Source organism: Scyliorhinus torazame, chromosome 2, assembly GCF_047496885.1.
Source record: "Scyliorhinus torazame isolate Kashiwa2021f chromosome 2, sScyTor2.1, whole genome shotgun sequence".
NCBI lineage: Eukaryota > Metazoa > Chordata > Chondrichthyes > Carcharhiniformes > Scyliorhinidae > Scyliorhinus > Scyliorhinus torazame.
The window spans coordinates 166,769,354-166,790,510 of NC_092708.1; the positions used below are offsets into that span (position 1 = coordinate 166,769,354).

General features: G+C 46.7%; 1 protein-coding gene across 5 annotated transcripts in view; it reads left to right on the forward strand.

The window, feature by feature from the left end:
- The window catches only part of dbr1 (debranching RNA lariats 1), a 61,669-nt gene extending 41,608 nt beyond the window's left edge, over window positions 1-20,061 (forward strand). For all 5 annotated transcript variants that reach the window (XM_072479293.1, XM_072479329.1, XM_072479319.1 and 2 more), the window contains 4 exons: window positions 13,444-13,668; window positions 17,529-17,609; window positions 17,860-18,005; window positions 19,021-20,061. In XM_072479293.1, the coding sequence (XP_072335394.1) occupies window positions 13,444-13,668; window positions 17,529-17,609; window positions 17,860-18,005; window positions 19,021-19,696 (1,128 nt within the window). In that variant the 3' untranslated portion in view covers window positions 19,697-20,061. The remainder of the gene's footprint in view (window positions 1-13,443; window positions 13,669-17,528; window positions 17,610-17,859; window positions 18,006-19,020) is intronic.
- The last annotated feature ends 1,096 nt before the right edge of the window (window positions 20,062-21,157 follow it).

Here is a 21,157-nt window from a genome sequence, read left to right on the forward strand (position 1 = left end):
CAAGGGGAAGCGGTGGTTCTGGTGAACGTATATGCCCTGAACTGGGATGATGCAAACTTCATGAAGCGTATGCTGGGGCGTATCCCAGACCTGGAGGCGGGAAAGTTGGTAATGGGGGGAGATTTCAACACGGTGCAGGATCCAGGGCTGGACCGGTCCAGGTCTAGGGGAGGAGGCTGGCAGCGGCCAAGGTGCTTAAGGATTTCATGGAGCAGATGGGAGGAGTAGACCCCTGGAGATTCACTAGGCCCAGGAGTAGGGAGTTTTCCTTCTTCTCTCATGTTCATAAGGTGTATTCTCGGATAGACTTCTTTGTCCTGAGAAGGGCACTGATCCCGAAGGTGACAGGGACGGAGTATTCGGCCATAGCCATCTCGGACCATGCCCCACATTGGGTAGACCTGGTGGTAGGAGAGGAAAAGGAACGGCACCCACTCTGGAGATTAGATATGGGACTGTTGGTGGATGAGGGTGTGTGTGTAAGGGTGAGGGGATGTATCGAAAGGTACCTGGAGATTAACGATGATGGAGAGGTTCAGGTGGGAGTGGTCTGGGAGGCACTGAAGGTGGTGGTCAGAGGGGAACTGATTTCCATAAAGGCCCATAAGGGGAAACAAGAGAGTAAAGAGAGGGAGCGATTGTTGAAATAAATTTTGAGGGTGGATAGACAGTATGCAGAGGCTCCGGATGAGGGACTGTACAGGGAAAGACGAAGGTTGCATACGGAATTTGACTTGCTGACCACGGGCAGGGCAGAGGCACAATGGAGGAAGGCACAGGGAGTACAGTATGAATACGGAGAGAAGGCGAGCCGGTTACTGGCCCAACAATTGAGGAAGAGAGGGGCGGCGAGGGAGATTGGTGGGGCGAGGGACGAGGAGGGTGAGATGAACGGGGAGCAGAGAGGGTGAACGGGGTGTTTAAGGCATTTTATGAGAGGCTGTATAAGGCTCAACCCCCGGAAGGGAAGGAGGGAATGATGCACTTCCTGGATCAGCTGGAATTCCCGAAGGTGGAGGAGCAGGAGAGGACAGGATTGGGAGCACAGATTGAGGTGGAGGAGGTGGTAAAAGGGATTGGGAGCATGCAGGCAGGGAAGGCCCCGGGACCAGATGGGTTCCCGGTGGAATTCTATAGGAAATATATGGACCTACTAGCCCCGCTTCTGACGAGAACCTTTAACGAGGCCAGGGAAGGGGGGAACGTTGCCCCTGACGATATCGTTGCTCCTGAAGAGGGACAAAGACCCGCTACAGTGCGGGTCTTACAGGCCAATCTCCCTTCTGAATGTAGATGCCAAGCTCTTGGCCAAGGTGATGGCGATGAGGATAGAGGATTATGTCCCAGGGGTGGTTCAAGAGGATCAAACTGGGTTTGTTAAGGTGAGACAGTTGAACACTAATATACGGAGGCTGCTAGGTGTGATGATGATGTCCCCGCCGGAGGGAGAGGCGGAGATAGTGGTGGCGATGGACGCTGAGAAAGCATTTGATAGAGTGGAGTGGGATTACCTGTGGGAAGTGTTGAGGAGATTTGGATTTGGAGAGGGGTTTATTGGGTGGGTTCAGCTCTTATATAGGGTCCCGGTGGCAAGTGTGATCACAAACAGGCAGAGATCTGACTACTTCCGTCTATACAGAGGGACAAGACCGGGGTGTCCCCTGTCCCCGATACTGTTTGCGTTGGCAATTGAGCCACTGGCCATAGCGCTGAGGGGCTCCAGGAAGTGGAGGGGAGTACTTAGGGGAGGAGAAGAGCACCGGGTGTCATTATACGCGGATGATTTGTTGTTGTATGTCGCGGACCCAGTGGAGGGGATGCCCGAGATAATACAGACACTCAGGGAGTTTGGGGAATTTTCGGGATATAAACTGAATATGGGGAAGAGTGAGCTGTTTGTGATGCACCCTGGGGAACAGAGCAGGGGAATAGATGATTTGCCGCTGAGGAGAGTAACAAGGGATTTTCGGTACCTAGGGATCCAGATAGCCAGGAACTGGGGAACCTTGCATAAGCTTAATTTAGGAAGATTGGTGGAGCAGATGGAAGAGGATTTTAGGAGATGGGACATGGTGCCCCTGTCACTGGCGGGTAGGGTGCAGGCGGTCAAAATGGTGGTCCTTCCGCGATTTCTTTTTGTGTTCCAGTGCCTCCCTATGATGATTACCAAGGCTTTTTTCAAAAAAGTGGATAAGAGTGTTATGAGCTTTGTGTGGGCTGGGAAGACCCCAAGAGTGAGGAGGGGGTTTCTGCAGCGTAGCAGGGATAGGGGGGGACTGGCACTGCCGAGCTTAAGTGACTATTATTGGGCCGCCAATATATCAATGGTATGCAAGTGGATGGGGGAAGGGGAGGGAGCGGCGTGGAAAAGACTAGAGATGGCATCCTGTAGGGGAACCTGCCTGCAAGCATTAGCGACGGCGCCTTTACCGTTCTCCCCGATAAAGTACACCACAAGTCCAGTGGTGGTGGCAACACTGAAAATTTGGGGGCAGTGGAGACGGCATAAGGGAGTGACGGGTGCCTCGGGGAGGTCCCCGATAAGGAACAACCATAGGTTTGTCCCGGGGAAGATAGATGGGGGATTTTAAAGTCTGTCAGAGAGCAGGGATTGGGCAACTGATGGATTTGTTCCTAGACGGGACATTTGCGAGTCTGGGAGCACTGACGGAAAAATATGGGTTGCCACCGGGGAATGCATTTCGGTATATGCAACTGAGGGCTTTTTCGAGGCAACAGGTGAGGGAATTTCCGCAGCTCCCGATGCAAGAGATTCAGGACAGGGTGATTTCGGGGGCATGGGTGGGGGATGGTAGGGTGTCAGATATTTACAGGGAGACGAGGGGGCGATCATGGTGGATGAGCTGAAGAGAAAATGGGAAGAGGAGCTGGGGGAAGAGATCGAGGAGGGGCTGTGAGCAGATGCCCTAAGTAGGGTAAACTCTTCGTCCTCATGCGCCAGGCTCAGCCTGATACAATTCAAGGTTCTACATAGGGCGCATATGACTGGAGAAAGGTTAAGTAGATTTTTTGGAGTGGAGGACAGGTGCGGGAGATGCGCGGGAAGCCCAGCGAACCACACCCACATGTTTTGGTCATGCCCGGCACTACAGGGGTTCTGGGTGGGGGTGGCAAATGTGCTTTCGAAGGTGGTGGGGTTCCGGGTCGAGCCAGGCTGAGGGTTGGCTATATTCGGGGTTGCAGAAGAGCCGGGAGTGCAGGAGGCGAGAGAGGCTGATGTTTTGGCCTTTGCGTCCCTAGTAGCCCGGCGAAGGATATTGCTTAAGTGGAAGGAAGCTAAGCCCCCGGGCGTGGAGGTCTGGATAAACGACATGGCAGGGTTTATAAAATTGGAGCGGATAAAGTACGCACTAAGAGGTTCGGCTCAAGGGTTCACCAGGCGGTGGCAACCGTTCCTTGACTACCTCGCAGAACGATAAGGGAAATGGGGAAGGTAGCAGCAGCAACCCGGGGGGGGGGGGGCCACGCGGGCCCTCAGGGGTTTCTTATAGTTGTTTGTATATTAGCTATTTATACTGGCGTGTGGGACTTCATTGTTTTGAAGAGTTATTATTTTGTTGTTGGCAGTTGCCGTTCAGTTAATATATTATTTATTTGTTAAAAACGGTCATTATTATTTATATTGTTTTAAAGTTGTAAAAAGGGGAAAATCTTGTACTGTTCTTGTTTGACTGAAAAAATCTGAATAAAATATATATTTTTTTTAAAATAAAAAAAATCTATTCAAGTCAGTCTTGATCATATTCAATGACCTATCCTCCGCTGCTCTCTGGGGAATAGATTTTCAGACCAATGGCCCTCAGTTTTCTGCCGGGTTTGGTAACCAGCGGATATACCGCTCCCAGGGGAAACTACTGCTACAACCTTCACCTTCGCCTTTTCATCAAAATTCCAAACAGTATCGGGTAAAAGAGCTTGTGCCTTCAAGCAGGAGCTGTCCTGTGTGTGACCACTCACACCATGGCCACCAACGGATGTCATAAAACTTGTATTACAATGTGCGCTTGTTTAGCCTAAATGAAAGTGAAAGTTGAAATGGATACATGTCCTCTGCTCTCTCTTCCCCCTCCGCCTATGCTTATTGGATGCTGGTTGCTGTGGAACCCTCCCTCTGATCCACTAATGGCATATTTTATTTTCTCTTGTTTGAGATAGTCCTCCAGGTCGGACAGCCAGTCTGCAATTTTAGGTGGTGCTGCCAATCACCAGGCGGGCAGGAGTCTCTGGTGCGCAATCTGGTAGGCAAATGCCAGGGCGTCTGACCCACTCCCCACTGGCTGTTCTGATATCCTGAAGACCTCCGCCAACGGGCAGGGCTCCACCCTCACCCTCTTAGCCCTGGACATGGCCTCAAAGAAGGATGTCCAGTATCCGATAAGTCTGGGCAAGACCAGAGCACGTGGGTTTGGTTGGCCGGGCCTCCCTGGCACACTTTTCCTACACCTGAAAGAATCCGCTCATTCTTGTGCTGGTTAGGTGCGTTAGTCTTAACCCTGTGCACATGGAGGTGATGTTTGATCTGTGCAGTTCCTTGATCCAGAGCCCTCCCTCTAGCTCCCTACCTAGCCCTTCCTTCTACTTTACTCTTGTCTGCTCCAGGGGTAAGTGAACCTCCAGTAGTCATCCATACATATCTGCACAGTTCCCGTCGCCTAGTTTGCCCATGGTCAGTAATCTGTTTTGGTGTCTGGGGGAAAGCAGTCATTTCTTTCATAGAAACATAGAAAAAAGGAGCAGGCGGAGGCTATTCGGCCCTCGAGCCTGCTCCACTATTCATATTGATCATGGCTGATCAACCAGCTCAATAGCCTAATCCCACTTTCACCCCCCCCCCCCCCCCCCACATATTGTTTGATCCTCTTTTTGCTCTCGGGGCCCCTTCGCCCCTCCAACTCAATAGACTAATCCCACTCTCTCCACCCTTATGCATTGATCCCCTTTGCCCGAAGTGCTATATATAACTGCTTCTGGAAAACATGCAATGTTTTGGCCTCAACTACTTCCTCTGGTAACAAATTCCACAGGCCCACCACTCTCTGGGTGAAGAAATTTCTCCTCCTCTCTGTCCTAAATGGTCTACCCCATATCCTCAGACTGTGATCCCTGGTTCTGGACACGCACACCAATGGGAACATCCTTCCTGCTTCTACCCTGTCCAGTCATGTTAGAATTTGCTAGGTTTCTATGAGATCCCCTCTCAATCTTCTGAACTCCAGCGAGTATAATCCCAACCGATTCAATCTCTCCTCATACCTCCTTGCCAAGTGGTGTTCAGCATGGAGGAGTGCTGATTCATAGACAGAGGGGACGAGGTACATGGTAATCAGCAGGTTTCTTTGCCCATCAGTTGGAACTGATGCCATGAGACATGTTGAGGGTTCCCAGGGTAACTCACACCTCTGGTATGCCACTTTTTGTTAGTGGGATGGTGCTGATGATGTCTGGAACATTATCTGTAAGATATGATTCTGTGATTTTGACTTGTCTATAGGTCAGCTCTCCCAATGTTGGCACTAGCCCCCAAATGTTAGTAAGGAGGACTTTGCACGGTCGACAGGGCTGTGTTTGCCATTGTCAATGCCAGGTGATCCATCTGGTTTCAAGTGATAAATGGCCTCTGAAATGTAACACGTTACTGTGGGCTGGAGTCACATGTAGGCAGCTGTCCTTCCTTTAAAGGGGTATTGCTGAACCAGTTGGATTTTTACAACAATCGATAATGGTTTCACTGTTATCATTATCCTTTAATTCCATATTTCTATTGAATTCAAATTCCACTATCTGCCGTGGTGTGATTCGAACCCAGGTTCCCAGAGCATTACCATGGGTCTCTGGATTACTGGTCCAGTGACAATACCACTACACAACCGTTTCCCCAAGGTGGTGAGTCAAACCAACAAGGGACCTCGCCCTTGCCAATCAACCTGTTGCAGATGAATCTGTCCATGACCTTGTTGGTGGTAGTAACCACCACACAGTCCTTGTGGTGAGTCAAACCAGCAAGGTAAAAACCTATTCGACCTCTCCAATCTACCTGTTGCAGATACATCTGTCCACAACAGTGTTAGTTGTACTGACCACCACACAGTCCTTGTGGAGATTAAGGCTTGCCGTCTATTGGGCTGTGCAGCAATACTGCTGTGCTAAACTATATAGTTTCAGAAAAGATCTAGCTGCTTAAAGCATCCTTGAAACATTGTGAACCATCGGCAACAGCAGAATTTTATTCAATCACAATCTAATCTCATAGCCCATCTCATTCCTCTTTACTATTCCCATCAAGGGGAGCAACCCTGGTGTAATGAACAGTGGACTTCCGGTGACGGCCATTGTCTGATCGGTCGCACACAGGTTGGTCCTGCATGGAGGTGATGGTTTTGGAACTTTCTGCCCATTCAAGCGGTGGTTTTTGGTGACAAATTGTGAGGTGAATGGTGGATTCTCCCCCAGTGTGGGATGACAGTGGGGTATCAGAGCCGGCAGAAGTCGGTGAGAGCCCTAACTCAGGAGTTGGAGGAACCTCCTGGCACAGCACTGTTGGAAAGATTGGTGGAGATGGATGGGTCGCCATCCACGGCCACATCGCAAATGGAGCAGCTTATGAGCTTCATTTACAGATGAGTTCCGTAGGGCGGCACGGTGGCGCAGTGGTTAGCACTGCTGCCTATGGCGCTGAGGACCCAGGTTGGATCCCGGACCCGGGTCACTGTCTGTTTGGAGTTTGCACATTCTCCCCGTGTCTGCGTGGATTTCACCCCCATAACCCAAAGATATGCAGGGTAGGTGGATTGGCCACGCTAAATTGCCCGTTTAATTGGAGGGGAAAATAATTGGATACTCCTAAATTTATTTTAATAAAAGATGAGTTTAGACAGCAGCGCAAGGAAATGCAGGGAGACTGGTCAAGAGTAATTGAGGGAGCGTTAGCACCTCTTCACGGGATTCTGTGGCAAAGGGCCTGGATGCACAGCGTGCGACGATGAAAGAAGTGAAGACAATCTCCGACTAGAGCGACCGAATCGTATCCGTGGAAGCAGAGATGTCGATGTTGGGGGAAATATGCAAGGTGCTGCAGGCCAGGGCCGATGACCATGAGAATCGGTCCAAATGGCAGAATCTGCGCATCATGGGTTTGCCAGAGGGAGAAAACGAGTGCCACCAGCTAGTGATGATGAGGTTTGAAAAGTTGGTGGATGAAAAGATACTTGAGAAAACCCCAAAGTGGATCGGGTGCACCGGTCCCTGAGACAGCAGCTGAGGGTGGGGGAGCTGCCCCAGGCTATGATTATGCATATGCACAAGTTTCAAGATAAAGAGAAGATACTGAGGTGGGCCAAGGCAACTCTGATTGTAGCTGGGTGGGGAATCGGGTCTGGATCTATAAAGTTATTGGAACTGATCTGGCCAAGAGGTGAATGGAGTTCAACAAGGCTAAAGCAGTGCTCTATCAGAGCAAGTTTCGGTTTGAGTGTTTTACCCAGCCAAGTTGTCGGTAGCGTTTGAGGGCATGAAACATTATTTCCAGGCGCCAGAAGAGGCAAATAACTTTGTCCGAGGCCACGGGTTGGGTTGGGGTTGGGACCCTTTGTTTGTCACAGGTATGTTTTATTGAGTCTGTAATATGTTGTTGATTTTTGTATGGAAGGCTGATGTTTTATTTTATGTGCACTTTCTAGTGCTTAAGGGGCTGTTGGTTTAGCCTACCAGGGATATTTTGGTCGGTCTGTAGGGGGAGGAGAAGTGCGGAGTAAGTATGGCGGGGTGGGGGGTGGTTGGGTTTGTGAAACAGTTGCTTTTCAAGGTAGACCTCTGGAAGGATGGAGGGGGTGGCCATTTTGTGTGGGCATGAGTAGTTTGAAGAGTGGATAGATGGGTTGACAGATTGGAGGATGATGGAAGACCTTTGGGGGAGTGGGGGGCTGAAGCCCCCAGTGAGGGTGGTAACCTGGAATGGCTGAAGGCTAAATAGGCCGGTTAAAAGGTCAAGGGTATTCCTACATTTAAAAGTCTAAAGGCAGATGTGTTTTTTCTGCAGGAAATGCATTTACAGGTAAGTGATCAGATGTGACTGAGGAGATGGTGGGTTGGGCAGACATTCCACTCCGGGTTCGACTCTAAGTCAATGGGCGTTGCGACCATATTTAGTTAAGTAGTGATTTTTGTAGTGTCGCAGGAGGTGCAAGATCAGGAGAGTATGTTTGTAATGGTGAGTGTGGTGTTGGTGGGGACTCCGGTAATTCTGGTCAATGTGTATGCACCCAACTGGGATGATGTGGATTTTGCTGAGAAACTTGCCGTCCATTCCAGATTTGGATTCCCATAAGCTGTTAACGGGGAGGGGGATTTTAATTGTGTGCTGCCCCCAAGGGTGGACAGGTCAAGGTTAGGACAGGGCTGGCAAAGGAGCTGGAGGTGTTTATGGAACAGATGGGGGGAGGGGGTGGGGTGGATTGATCTGTGGCGGTTCAGGCACCTGGGAGAGAGGGAATATTCCTTTCTCCCAAGTTCATCGGGTATACTCCCGAATAGACGATTTTGTGGTGGGGGCTAGTATGCAAGCATAGTCATTTTGAACCTGAGGCTTGAGGCAGGGTGGAGATTTGATTCGGGGTTGCTCGTGGCTAAAGTGTTTTGTGATGAGGTGCAATTAGCCATAAAGAATGACGTGGAATTTAATCAGAATGGGGGAACTCTCTGCAGTTACTTTCTGGGAGACATTGGGCTGGATTCTCCTTTATTGGGACTATGTCCCCACTCCGGCGTCAAAATGGTGGAGTTTCACGCCAGAAAAACTGGCTTGAAAGGGCCACTAATTCCTAGCCCTGCAGGGGGCTAGCAGGGACCCGGCATAGATCTGGCAGCTTTTGCTACAGATACGGGCCGCCGCTCTTCCGGGTCGGAGGCCGCGTATGCGCAAGGCGGTGGCCGCCCTACTCCATGGCGGACTCTGACCGTGGAGCTGGACCCGAATAATAACCCCCCAAATCGCCGGCACAAACATTTCCCTGCTGCCTATAAGGCCCCCCCTGCCCTCCGATCAGCCCTACCAGAGTAGCCGCGGACTGAGTCCGCAGCCGCCATGCGAGTATCCCTACCGGCTGGACCATATTAGACCCACGCCATCGTGACTTCGGCCGGTCAGGGGCGGAGAATGGCAGAGCGGGCCTCTGTCAATGGCCCCAGGTAGGTCCTCGGCGGCACGTCGTATTCTCCGAGTACGCCACTTTTTGGGGCCCGCAGAATCGGGGAACCGGTGCGGGAAAATGGATTTTCCGCCCCCACGCCGGCCGTGATTTAGGCGGCAGGGTGCGGGGAATCCAGCCCATTGAAGGCGGTGGTTAGGAGGGAGATATCCTTCCATCCCCATAGGGATAAGGTGGAGGGGAGGTTGAGGTGCTGGAGGGTATTGTGGAGTTAGGCCGCAGGTATTTGGCAACCCTGACCTGGCAGCTTCTGGCGGAAAGGAAGGAATTGCAGAGGCATTTTGACCGACTGACAATGGCAAAAGTGGTGTGTCAGCTTCGTAGGGTTATGGGCGCCCAGTATGAGTACGGCAATAAGGCTAGTCGCTTGCTAGCCCAACAGTTGAGGGGGCTGTGTGGGAAATTGTGCACGTCCAGGGGGCGGGTGGTCAACACCGAATTAATGAGATGTTTGAGGCCTTTTATCAGGGATTGTGTAGGTCTGAGCCTGCCAATTGGAGGGGGGGGGGGGGGGGGGGGGTGATGCTTCTTGGATGGGTTGGAGTTCCCAGAGGTGGGTGAGGAGAAGGCGGCAAGCATTGGAGGAGCCATTGGGGTTGAAGGGGGGGGTTGATGCAATCTGGGTAGGCGCTGGGACCGGATGGTTTCCTGGTCTAGTTTTACTAAATGTTTTGGGGGATTTGGACCAGCACCTCCTGAGTGTTTTTTTAAAAATAAATTTAGAGTACCCAATTATTTGTTTCCCCTTAAGGGGCAATTTAGAGTGGCTAATCCACCTACCTGCACATCTTTGGGTTGTGGGGGTGAAATTCACGCAGACACTGGGAGAATGTGCAAACTCCACAGACAGTGACCCGGGGCTGGGTTCGAACCTGGGTCTTCAGCGCTGTAGGCAGCAGTGCTAACCAATGCGCCACCGTGCCACCCTATCTCTCTGAGTATGTTTAAGAACGCACTGTAAAGGGTGGAGTTGCTGGGTACATTGTCATAGGCCTCTATTTCTTTAATTCCTAAGAAAGATAAGGATCTGTTGGAATATGAGTCATACATACCTATTTTGTTGCTAAGTATGGACGTGAAGGTAATGAAGTTGCTAGCAAGGCGATTGGAGGGGTGTGCCCCCGAGGTGGTATCAGAAGATCAGATGTGGTTCATAAAGGGGCAGCAGCTGTAGAACAACATTAAGATGCTATTGAACATGGTCATGACCCCGTCAGGGAGCAGGGTGCCAGAGGTGATAGTGTCAATGGATGTGGAGAAGGCCTTTGACCGAGTTTTGAGTGTCTGCACTTGTTTGAAGCCTTGCGGAGGTTTGGGCTGACATTTGGGACATGAGTAAGCTTACTCCACGCATCCCCAATGGTGAGTGAATGAATGCCGTGGATTCTATGCACATTAGGCTGCACAGGGGAACGAGGCAGGGGTGCCCTTTGTCACCATTATTGTTTGCATTGGCGATAGAGCCTTTGGTGATTGCCTTCTGGGTGTTGGGGAATTGTGAAGGGGGGTCAGGAGCATGGGTGTTGTATGGAGATGACTTGTTGCTATATGTGGCGGACCCGTTGGGAGTGTATGGGAAGAATTCTGAACTTTTGGAGAAATTTAGGGCCTTTTCGTGGTACAAAATTGAATGTGGGAAAGAGTAAGTTTTTCCCAGTGAATGACTTGGGGATGAGTATGAATCTTGGGGCATTGCCATTTAGGGTGGCTACGGTCAGGTTCTGATATTTGGCGATTCAGGTGACGCATGATTGGGTAACGATGCACAGGTGGAATTTAATGGGGCTGGGTGGAGGGGTTAAGGGGGATCTGAGGAGCTGGGACATCTTGCCATTGGCAAGGATGGTGCAGGCTGTTAAGATGAATGCGTAACCTAGGTTCCTATTGATTTTCCAGTCCCAATTTGTCTCCCAGTGGTATTATTTTCGAATGGTAGGTGGATTTATTTTTGAATATGTGGACAGGCAAAATACAGATGGTTAGCAGGGCCCTTTTGCGGAGGAAAAGGTGAGGGGGGGTTGGTGCTTCCGAATCTCTGCACTACTACTGGGCAGCTAATGTGGAGATGGTGAGACAATGGGTTGGGGGGGGGTGGTCAGAATGGGTGCGGGTGGAGGACTCCTGCAAGGGGTCGAGTGTAAGTGGTCCTGCTCCATTTGCCCCAGAAAAATATACCAATAGCCCGGTGGTGGTGTCATCAATAAAGATTTGGAATCAGTTATGTGGAATCAGTTATGGAAGCACTTTGGGTGGGAGTTGGTATTGATCCGTTGGGTGGGAATCATAGGTTTGCGCCCACAGAGATGACGCAATGTATGAGGTGACAGGGCAGGGATATGGAGGTTGAGGGATCTAATTTTAGGGGAATGGTTAGCAGATTTGGCGAAGCTTTGGGAGAAGTTTGAGTTACCCAAGCGAGTTCCAATGCTTCGATTCGGGAATACGCATGGAAGAAACTGCCCACTTTCCCTGAAATGCCGGAGTATAAATGCTATTTGTTGCAGATGTGTGGGTGGAAGGGAGGATTGGAGATATTCATAGGTCGTTGAGAAAGAGAGAGATGCTGTTAGTGGAAAGGATTAAGGGCAGGTGGGAAGATGAACTGGGGACCGAGTGAGGGTGGGGGAGATGGAGGATCGCTGTGAGAAATGTGGAGAGGCGAACCATGGCAAGATGTTCTGAGGGTGTGAGAAACAGAGAGCTTTCTATGTCAGAGATAGTTAAGTTTCATATCGCGCTGTGCCCCTTGGTGGTGATTTTTTTGGAGTCTCTGAGCTGCAGGATTGATTGCCTGGTGAAGGATTTTGCTGAACTGACGTTTGGCATGGGTAGGGACCTGCACAAATTTTTGAGCCTGGGGAAGGTCAAGTTTGCCCTGTGAGGGTTGGAGGAAGGGTTCTATGTGCGTTGGCGTCTGTTCTTATCCATGTTCACAGATCGCATTGTTTGTCGGGGTGGAGGGGATTAAGGGGAAAAATGTTACAAACTGTAGTAATTGTGATTGTCGGTTTTGTAACCCAATTTTTGTTCGAGTTTGAAATAAAATATATATTTTGTTTTTAATGAAGAGTTTAGGGGGCATGGCAGGAGTAGCATTCAGGCAGGCCTAAAAGTGAGATGTCAACCTAGTGAAGCTGCACACCGAGCTACTAGCATACCAACAGGTAGCGTGCAATAGCCAGACCTAAGCGAACCCACAACCAAATCTGATCAAAGTTCTGCAGTCTTGCCGCATCCAGTTGTGAATGGTGGTTGACATTAATTATCCAGAGAAAGAAGGTCCACAGGTATCCCATATTATACATGCAAGTTGAGCTTTCTACCAATGATGCTTGGCAATTTTCCATGTATTTCATTTAGAAATGTTGAATTTTCATCTTGCGTTCCCAATAGTTTATATTTTAGGCAAAGGTTTTTAAAAAGGCTGTTCAGCGGATTATATGAATCCCCACTACTTGCAAGTTCCCCTCCAACCTACATATCATCCTGACTTGGAACTGTACCGCAGGGTAGCACGGTAGCACAAGTGGATAGCACTGTGGCTTCACAGCGTCAGGGTCCCAGGTTCGATTCCCCGCTGGGTCACTGTCTGTGCGGAGTCTGCACGTTCTCCCCGTGTCTGCTTGGGTTTCTTCCGAGTGCTCCGGTTTCCTCCCACAGTCCAAAGACATGCAGGTTAGGTGGATTGGCCATGATAAATTGGCCTTAGTGACCAAAAAGGTTAGGAGGCGTTATTGGGTTACTGGGATAGGGTGGAAGTGAGGGCTTAAGTGGGTCGGTGCAGACTCGATTGGCCGAATGGCCTCCTTCTGCACTGTATGTTCTATGTTCTAACCTACATATCATCCTGACTTTGAACTATACTGCCTTTCCTTTGCTGTTGCTAGGTCACAAACCTGGGACTCTCCTAACAGCACTGAGTGTTTATCTACACCAGATGGATTGCAGCAGTTCAAGAAGGTGGCTCATCACAACTTTCTCAAGGGCTGTTAGGGGTGGCAACAAATGCTGGTCTTGTAGTGACGCTCTCATCCATGCAAAAATAATTTTAAAAATTAATAGCTCCGCGTTCACAAGACACAAGCAATTTGTCCTGTGTTAGAGGTAATAAAGCTTGGACCATCCTTCATAGGTTGTCTATTTCTTACATGTCTACATTTCACATCAAAGGGCAAAAAAGAAATGAACCATCATCATTACTCTTATTTTCTATCTTCAGATAAAACAACACATGGACATCTTCCTGTCACATGATTGGCCACGAGGTATCTATCACTATGGTAACAAAAAACAACTGCTTAAGCATAAGACCTTCCTTCGTCCAGACGTTGAGGCCAATACTTTGGGCAGTCCTGCAGCTACAGAACTTCTGCAGCATCTCAAGCCTTCTTATTGGTTTGCAGCACATCTACATGTGAAGTTTGCAGCTTTAATGCAGCATCCGGTAAGATGAGAGAGGAAAAATGTAGACTTTACATCTTCTATCTTAATTGCATGTTACAGAAATAAAGTATGCTTGTTGTTTGTGGTGTGAAACTAGAGAAATGACACTACATTTGTGAAAAGCAAGCATGCCTGTTCACGGCACCTTCATGGCAGCACAGTGAAGGTGCATTGTTGCTTCACAGCGCCAGGGCCCCAGGTTTGATTCCCGCTTGGGTCACTGTGCGGAGTCTGCATTTTCTCCCGGTGTCTGCGTGGATTCCCTCCCGGTGCTCCAGTTTCCTCCCACAAGTTCCGAAAGATGTGCTTGTTAGGAGAATTGGACATTCTGAATTCTCCCTCTGTGTACCCGAACAGGCGCCGGAGTGTGGAGACTCGGGAATTTTCACAGTAACTTCATTGCAGTGTTAATGTAAGCCTACTTGTGACAATAATAAAGATTATTATTATCATAATGGCGTATTGTGAAAACTTGGAAATTTAGCTCGAGAAACAATATCCTATCTTTCAATTAGGCACTTTACAGCCTTTGAACTGAACGTAGAATTCAATAATTTCAGGTCATAGCCACTGGCCCTATTTTTGTTTTGATTTTCTTGTGTGGCAGATGTTGATGATTTTGCATTTCCCATATACTCCTCCTCTGGATACATCTTTTATTTATTTACTTCTGCCATTACCACCATCCTTGCACCATCATCTCTTCTATCTACCACCCTATCACAGACCTTCCCTTTGTTCTTCCTTTTAACCAGCTGAGTGATTTCCAACATTTCTGATTTCATTTCCAACTTGCAGAATACACTGTTCTGTTATTTTATAAGGAATTATGAATTCTTTAGGATTTTGTTATTCTCTTAATGCGAGTAAGTGTTTTAAATTAATGCGTGTTGATCTTCAATATCAGCAGAAATTGGGTGCAAACTGGTTTGTTTTGCCGAGGCTAATGGAATTCTTATAATACGCTCCATTATTGAAGATGCGGAAGAAGCAAGGGTTATGAAATGTGTCACATCTACTAGAATTGATGAATATTTCTAGCACTTGTAAATTGAAGGTCAACTTTCAAAAGGGAATTGGATATATATTTTGAAGGAAATTTGCAGAGCCATGGGTTAAGAGAAAGGGTGTGGGATTAATTGGCTGCTATTCCTAAATGCCAGCTCAAGAATAATGTGCCAAATGCTCCCCATGTTACTGCTGGCTATGATCTTCATCATCCTGCCAAGCAGAGAGAGAAAGTGGTATTGTGTAAAAATGTATTGAAGGTAAGAGAAGGAATTACTTTGGAGGCTGTCCAAATGGTTCGGCGGGGGGGGGGGGGGGGGGGGGGGGGCAGCTCGGTTTCCAGCCTGTATTGAAAATGAAGTGGGATTCCACTTCGCTCGTTCATGAAGGTGTGTCACAGATCACTTGCAGAGTAAACTGCTTTTCACCCAACTTCCAAAAAACAACTCCTGCTGCACTCGACTATTGTAAACAGTATGTTTGCCATTGAGAAGAGAGGTGATGGAGATGAAGGACTTGTTCTAGGAGGGGCGTCTCACAAGTTTGGGTTTGTGGTGGGGAGGGTTTTAAGTACGTGCAGGACTTTGCAAAAAAGTTCTTTCCAATCTTTCCTGTAGCACTTGCCTCCTCGTTTTGGAGGATGGAGTTGTCTCATCGATTTAAGGAAGGCTTTTGGAGGAAGATGTTTCTCTGGAGGGGGTTGGCACTAGAGGAGGGATTGTGGTATGCGATGCTGCGGAGGGTGAATGCCACAACCTCGTGTGCAAGGCTGGGGTTGATTCAGCTAAAGGTGGTACACTGAGAGCAGCTGATGAACTAGAGGATGAGATGGCTGTTTAAGGGGGTAGAGGACATCTGTGAACAGTGTGGGGGGGGGCCCAGCTAATCATCTACATATGTTCTGGTCCTGCCCAACGTTGGAGACATTTTGGAGGTTGCTTTTCAGCAATCTTGCATGTGGACTTGGAGCCGACCCCTGGGGGCCATATTCGGTGTGTCAGACCTGCCGGGGTATATTCTGCATTTTGGAGAACTAGTTACTGTTCAGGGGGGAGGGAGGAGAAAGAGAGAGAGGGAAAGAGGTGGAATGGGGGGGGGGGTTGTGTTGTGTTGTAATGTTTTTCAAATGGTAAAATTTGAATTAAAATACTTTTTTTTAAATGTTTGCTGTTGAGGGTGAAAGAGATGATAACTCAAACCAAGGAATGGGAAGGAAGAATGCTATCTTACTATAGCATGTCCAGTCAAACTTGACATTTGCACAAATCTTCTGTCTCCAGCTAGTTAGAGACCAGACATGCTCTCAAGATGCATAATGGATCCCTCTGAAGTTCCAACGCAGTGACCTCAGTGGGAATTGCCTGAGATGTTGGGCTTGCGATGGACAATTCCCCTGTTCCCTGGGACTTTCCAAAAAATCTTCAACTCTTGAGTTAGAGCCAGAGACTTTGGACGGTTCCAACTTGTGTGAATAGTTACCCAGGAAATGTTACCCAGTTTAAAACCTGGGTGACTACAGAACTGGTCCACCAATCACTTTCACCCGACCCAACCTCACCACCCACCCAGCTACCTTACCCATCCTCCTTGCCTTCCTTATCCATTTATCTTGCTCACACTACTTACTCCCTTACCCACCCCTTTCTCTCTCTCTCTCTCTCTCTCTCTCTCTCTCATTCCCACTCCCCTCCTCCAGCCACTTACCTTCTCTCCTTAGTTTTTCAAAAAAGCTTTGAGACATTTAAACTCTTTACTGACCAGAATATTGCAGCCACTTCCATAAAAGTGGTGTGGCTTCTGTGTGGATCCTCGTCACTCTTCCGTGTTGTCCTATGCTAATTTGAGTTCTGCAAGTCCTCCTTTGGAAGATTACCCTGAAAAATCGGAGGAGGGCAAGTGTGTATATTTTTGTCTGATCAGGGTCAGAAATAGGGGTTCTGGTCCTGATCCAGAGCGGAAAATCCGGGGCAATATATTTGTTTGCTTTTCTGAAGAGAAACTCGCACTATATAAAAAGAGGTACAGTAATGACCCCTCTTCTGACTTGATCAAGGGATCACTCTCGTGCTACATATTTCAAAGATAGTGGGTAATGTGCCTTGGATAATTAAGAAAGATCATATTGGTTGCGCACTTTGGTACATGAATGCTGCAAGATTTGCTGAATTTCTCTTCCCAGCTTTAGGACCTACATGTTTACAGTAATTGATTACCTAACCTTGTTTATCAATAAATATGATTCTCACATAGAGTAGATGTGTACTGCATTACCTTATTCACAAACTGTTATGTCCAAGCATAATGTCCTTTCGATAATTTTTGGCAGGTGTTCAATGGCTACTATGAATTGGAGATAGGTAGTGAGTGGTATCCCTTTTTCAGTAATACGATTGTGAAGTGGTTCTGTTATAGGATTAGTAATTCTGAAACCTGGCCTACTAAGGTGGAGAACCTTGGGAACTTGAGAAATTTAGTTGACTTTTATCACGTGTGTGAATTTAAAGCTGATGGAAATCCCATCTGGCTCATTAATGTCCTTCAGAGAAGAAAACCTGTTGTCTTTTATATGGTCTGGTGATTCTAGTCCACACCAGTGTGGTGGACTCTTAATTTCCCTCACTCCATTGTAACAAATCGCCGTTAACAATTCAAGAATGTGACTCACCACCACTACACATTGGCAACCAGCAATGGACAATAATTACCAACCTTGTCAATGCCATTCGCATTCAGAGAATTAATTTTAATTAGTGTGTTTACCAAGGCTCTGATGGTGAAGATGATATGGTCTGTTATAACTGTACATTGACACAACTTAACCCAAAGTGGTTTATTCTTTTTGTTCCCTTACAGAAGAGTAACGGTGAGCAGCTGCCAAAAGCAACAAAATTTTTGGCTCTAGATAAATGCCTCCCTCGCAGAGATTTTCTACAGGTATTGTGTAACATTTGACATAATTTTGATTGGAAACAAATGACCAGCATAAAGACTTATTTCTGCTACTCGTGGTTGCATTCAGTGTTCAGTGTTATTGAACAAGAGGCCAGAGAAAAAGTGCAATATCATTGTAATGATAAATTAGGCTTGTAGAATATTGAATAGAACCTATTAATTTCTACATTACTGGCTGCAGCATAGTGTGTGATTTGCACTTTCAATGCTTTTTTTTTTCTCTTGACTTTAGATTGTGGAAATAGAGCATGACCCAAACGCTTCAGATCACCTAGAGTATGATTCTGAATGGCTGACCATTCTAAAAGCTACAAATGATTTAATTAATGTCACCTCTAAAACATGGAACATGCCAGAAAATAACAGTCTACATGCAAAGTAAGTCTAGCCTATTTGCAGTATTTAAAGTGCCTATTTCACAATAGGATAAATATTTCTGAAAAATCAGGTTGTTTTTGAAATCCATGCATTTTAAAGCTGAAAATGCACAATTCTAAAGTCCTCATTTTCAAACTGAGCAAAAGCAATGGAGTTATGTTGAACGGTCATAAAACATTGGTTTGACCTCAACTGGAATATTGTGTTCAATTCTGCACACCATACTTTAGGTGAAGGCTTGAGAGAGGGTGCAGAAAAGATTGAAGAGAATGGTTTTGGGGATGAGAGACATCACTTACATGGATAGATTGGAAAAGCAGGGGCTGTTCTTGGGGAAAGTTAAGAGTAGATTTGATGGGGGCAGCACGGTGGCGTAGTGGTTAGCACTGCTGTCTCATGGCACTGAGGTCCCAGGTTCAATCCTGGCTCTGGGTCCCTGTCCCTGTGGAGTTTGCTCATTCTCCCCGTGTTTTTGGCCCCACAACCCAAAGATGTGCAGGCTAGGTGGATTGGCCACGCTAAATTGCCCCTTAATTGGAAAAATTGAATTGGGTACTCTAAAAAAATTTTTTAAAAGAGTAGATTTGATGGAGGTGTTCAAAATCGTGAGGAGTGTAGATATAGTGGATAGGAACCCCAATGGCAGAAGGGTCAAACAAAGGGCAAGAACCATGAATGAATTGAGGAAAGATTTTGTGCAGTAAATCATTGGGATCTGGAATGCACTGCTTAAGAAGGTGCTGGAGGCAGATTCAATTGTGGCTTTCAGAAGGGAAGTAGATGAGTACCAGAAGGAAAAGAAGAGAGAGACGAGCTGAGCTGCTCTTGCAGAAAGTCAGCATGAACACTATGGGCCAAATAGACTCTACCATTCTATGATTCCATAACCCAAACTGTTACTTGTGTTCAGCTAAGTAAAATTTTGATTTAACCCTTAAAATCCTGTTTATATTCATCTGATTTCTTTGTGTTACTTTTGCCAATTGTATTGATCTCTTCTTCTGTTTTGATACAGGTGGGACTTCAGTGTGTCAGGAGAAGACATTGAAGAACTGTTGGAAGAGCAAGGCCATAACCTCCAGATCCCCAGTAACTTCAGCCAGATAGTGCCTGCCTATGACCCAGCACACTTACAGAGATCAAGGGAACCTCTCCATGTGATTAACCCCCAGACAACGGAGTTCTGTGCCACCTTTGGCCTCACTGACCTGAATGCTAAAGTGAAACAGATGGAAAATGAAGGGCTTATGGAGGAAGAGGATGATCTGGACAGCGCTGATAATCCTGAGGAGCCCAGTGATTATACCACAGACACTTCTGGACTTTCTTCCTCCATAAATCCAGATGAAATAACACTGGAAGATGATGATAATGGGGAACTCAGCACACATTCCATAGAACCATCACCAGACCACCCCTTTATGGACTCCTCAGCAAATTTCTCTGATATAAGAGATCTCCCTGATTCTATGATTGTATCTTCTGATGAGATGCAGGACTCTGCAAATGAAGATCTGGGCAAGTCTGGAGACAGCAGCATGACTGAGGGAGAAGGAAAAAGCACACGCACAAAGGCTGTGAAACGAATTAGCAACGAGCATGAGAATGGAAGCAGTGGAATAAAACTAATTAAGAGACGTAATCAGAGTATATATCATGCGCAGAATGATGAGAATGAAGATAATGAGTGATTGATTACACATGGCAAAGAGACACTGAACTTCAGGAGCATCAGCTTCTGTGCACAATTGAGTTTTTAAGATTGACAGGGATGACTTTAGGTTTTCTGTTTTAACATCTGCACTTCTCAGCAACTACATTACAAAACATGCCGAATCGGGGTAGAAATAGTGTAGAACTACACTAAATGTATTTTAAATGTCAAAAATAAATTCATGCATACATTTGTTCTCTAATGTGTTTGTCCAGGTAGTGATGTAGTAGCAAAATCATTTTATTATGTTGATGTGACACATACTATTCTTTTAAAACTTAAGCCATACTGTGCACACGTGAAAAAAGCTAATAAAATTGTGGTACAGTATTTTCAAAAAAACCTTCATTCCAGTCTTTGATTACTTTCAACAAGCAGTGCTGGACTGATTTTTCTTTCTTTCGATGTAGCCAAACAGTTCCAAAGCCACCGACATCACAACTGCAATGAACTGTTATCAGCCAATTCCGGAGAGTACAACAACTAAACACAGCACCTGACTACTGCGTACAACTCTGTACCGCACCAGTTACCCATAATCTAACCTCATCACAGTTGCTGTCTTGTAATGAGGTCTTGCTACAGAGCATTCATGCTGGTTTTTTTTTTTTAATTAAAAATACATTGTTCACGAGAGGAAAATTAGATTAAATTGATCATACCAATCACCTCCGAATAATTCAGTTGGGTACATTATTTCTTAAATTGGTTTGTTGATTAACATATTAGAGATGCAAGTTCTTTTTGAATAGAGAACTGATCTTCATACCAAATTAATTTACAGGTCTATTCATAAAAGAAATAAATGATTTGTGTCCACTAATGGACGTGGCAACCAAGGAGTTAATTTCCAACTTTGAGCTGTGGCCAGTAGCCTCACTTGCTAGGGTCTTCTATCCAGGTCCACATCATACCTGACTTCCTAACAATAAAGGAGGGATAATTGTATAAAGCGCATTCTGATACGCATTCAATGGATGAATGTGGGTTGAATGAGCCTTGGCTGCTAAACCTGCCCATTGTGGAAGGAGTTGTGTTGATAGTCTCTTTACCAACTCCCAACAATGTTGCACAAATGAACAACCACAAATTTCCTTGAATCCAAAATAGTGTGCCTTCAAAAACCATGTCATTTTTCACAATTGTCCTTCAACTTTAAATACATGTCTAAAGTATTACAGGAATAGTTGCAGCTTAAATAACTAATTGGGTGAAATATTGTAATATATCACAGAGGAACAAATATGTTTGGTCATTGACCTGAAATGTTAACACTATTTCCCTCTCCAGAGGTGGCTAGGCCTGCTGAGTAGTCCAACATTTTCTGTTTTTATTTCAGATTTCCAGTATCTGCAGTATTTTTCTTTTGACTCAGTATTTTTGCTCAGTATCTCCCATCTGTCCTATTGCCTAAAGCTGTAAGAACATAAGAACTAGA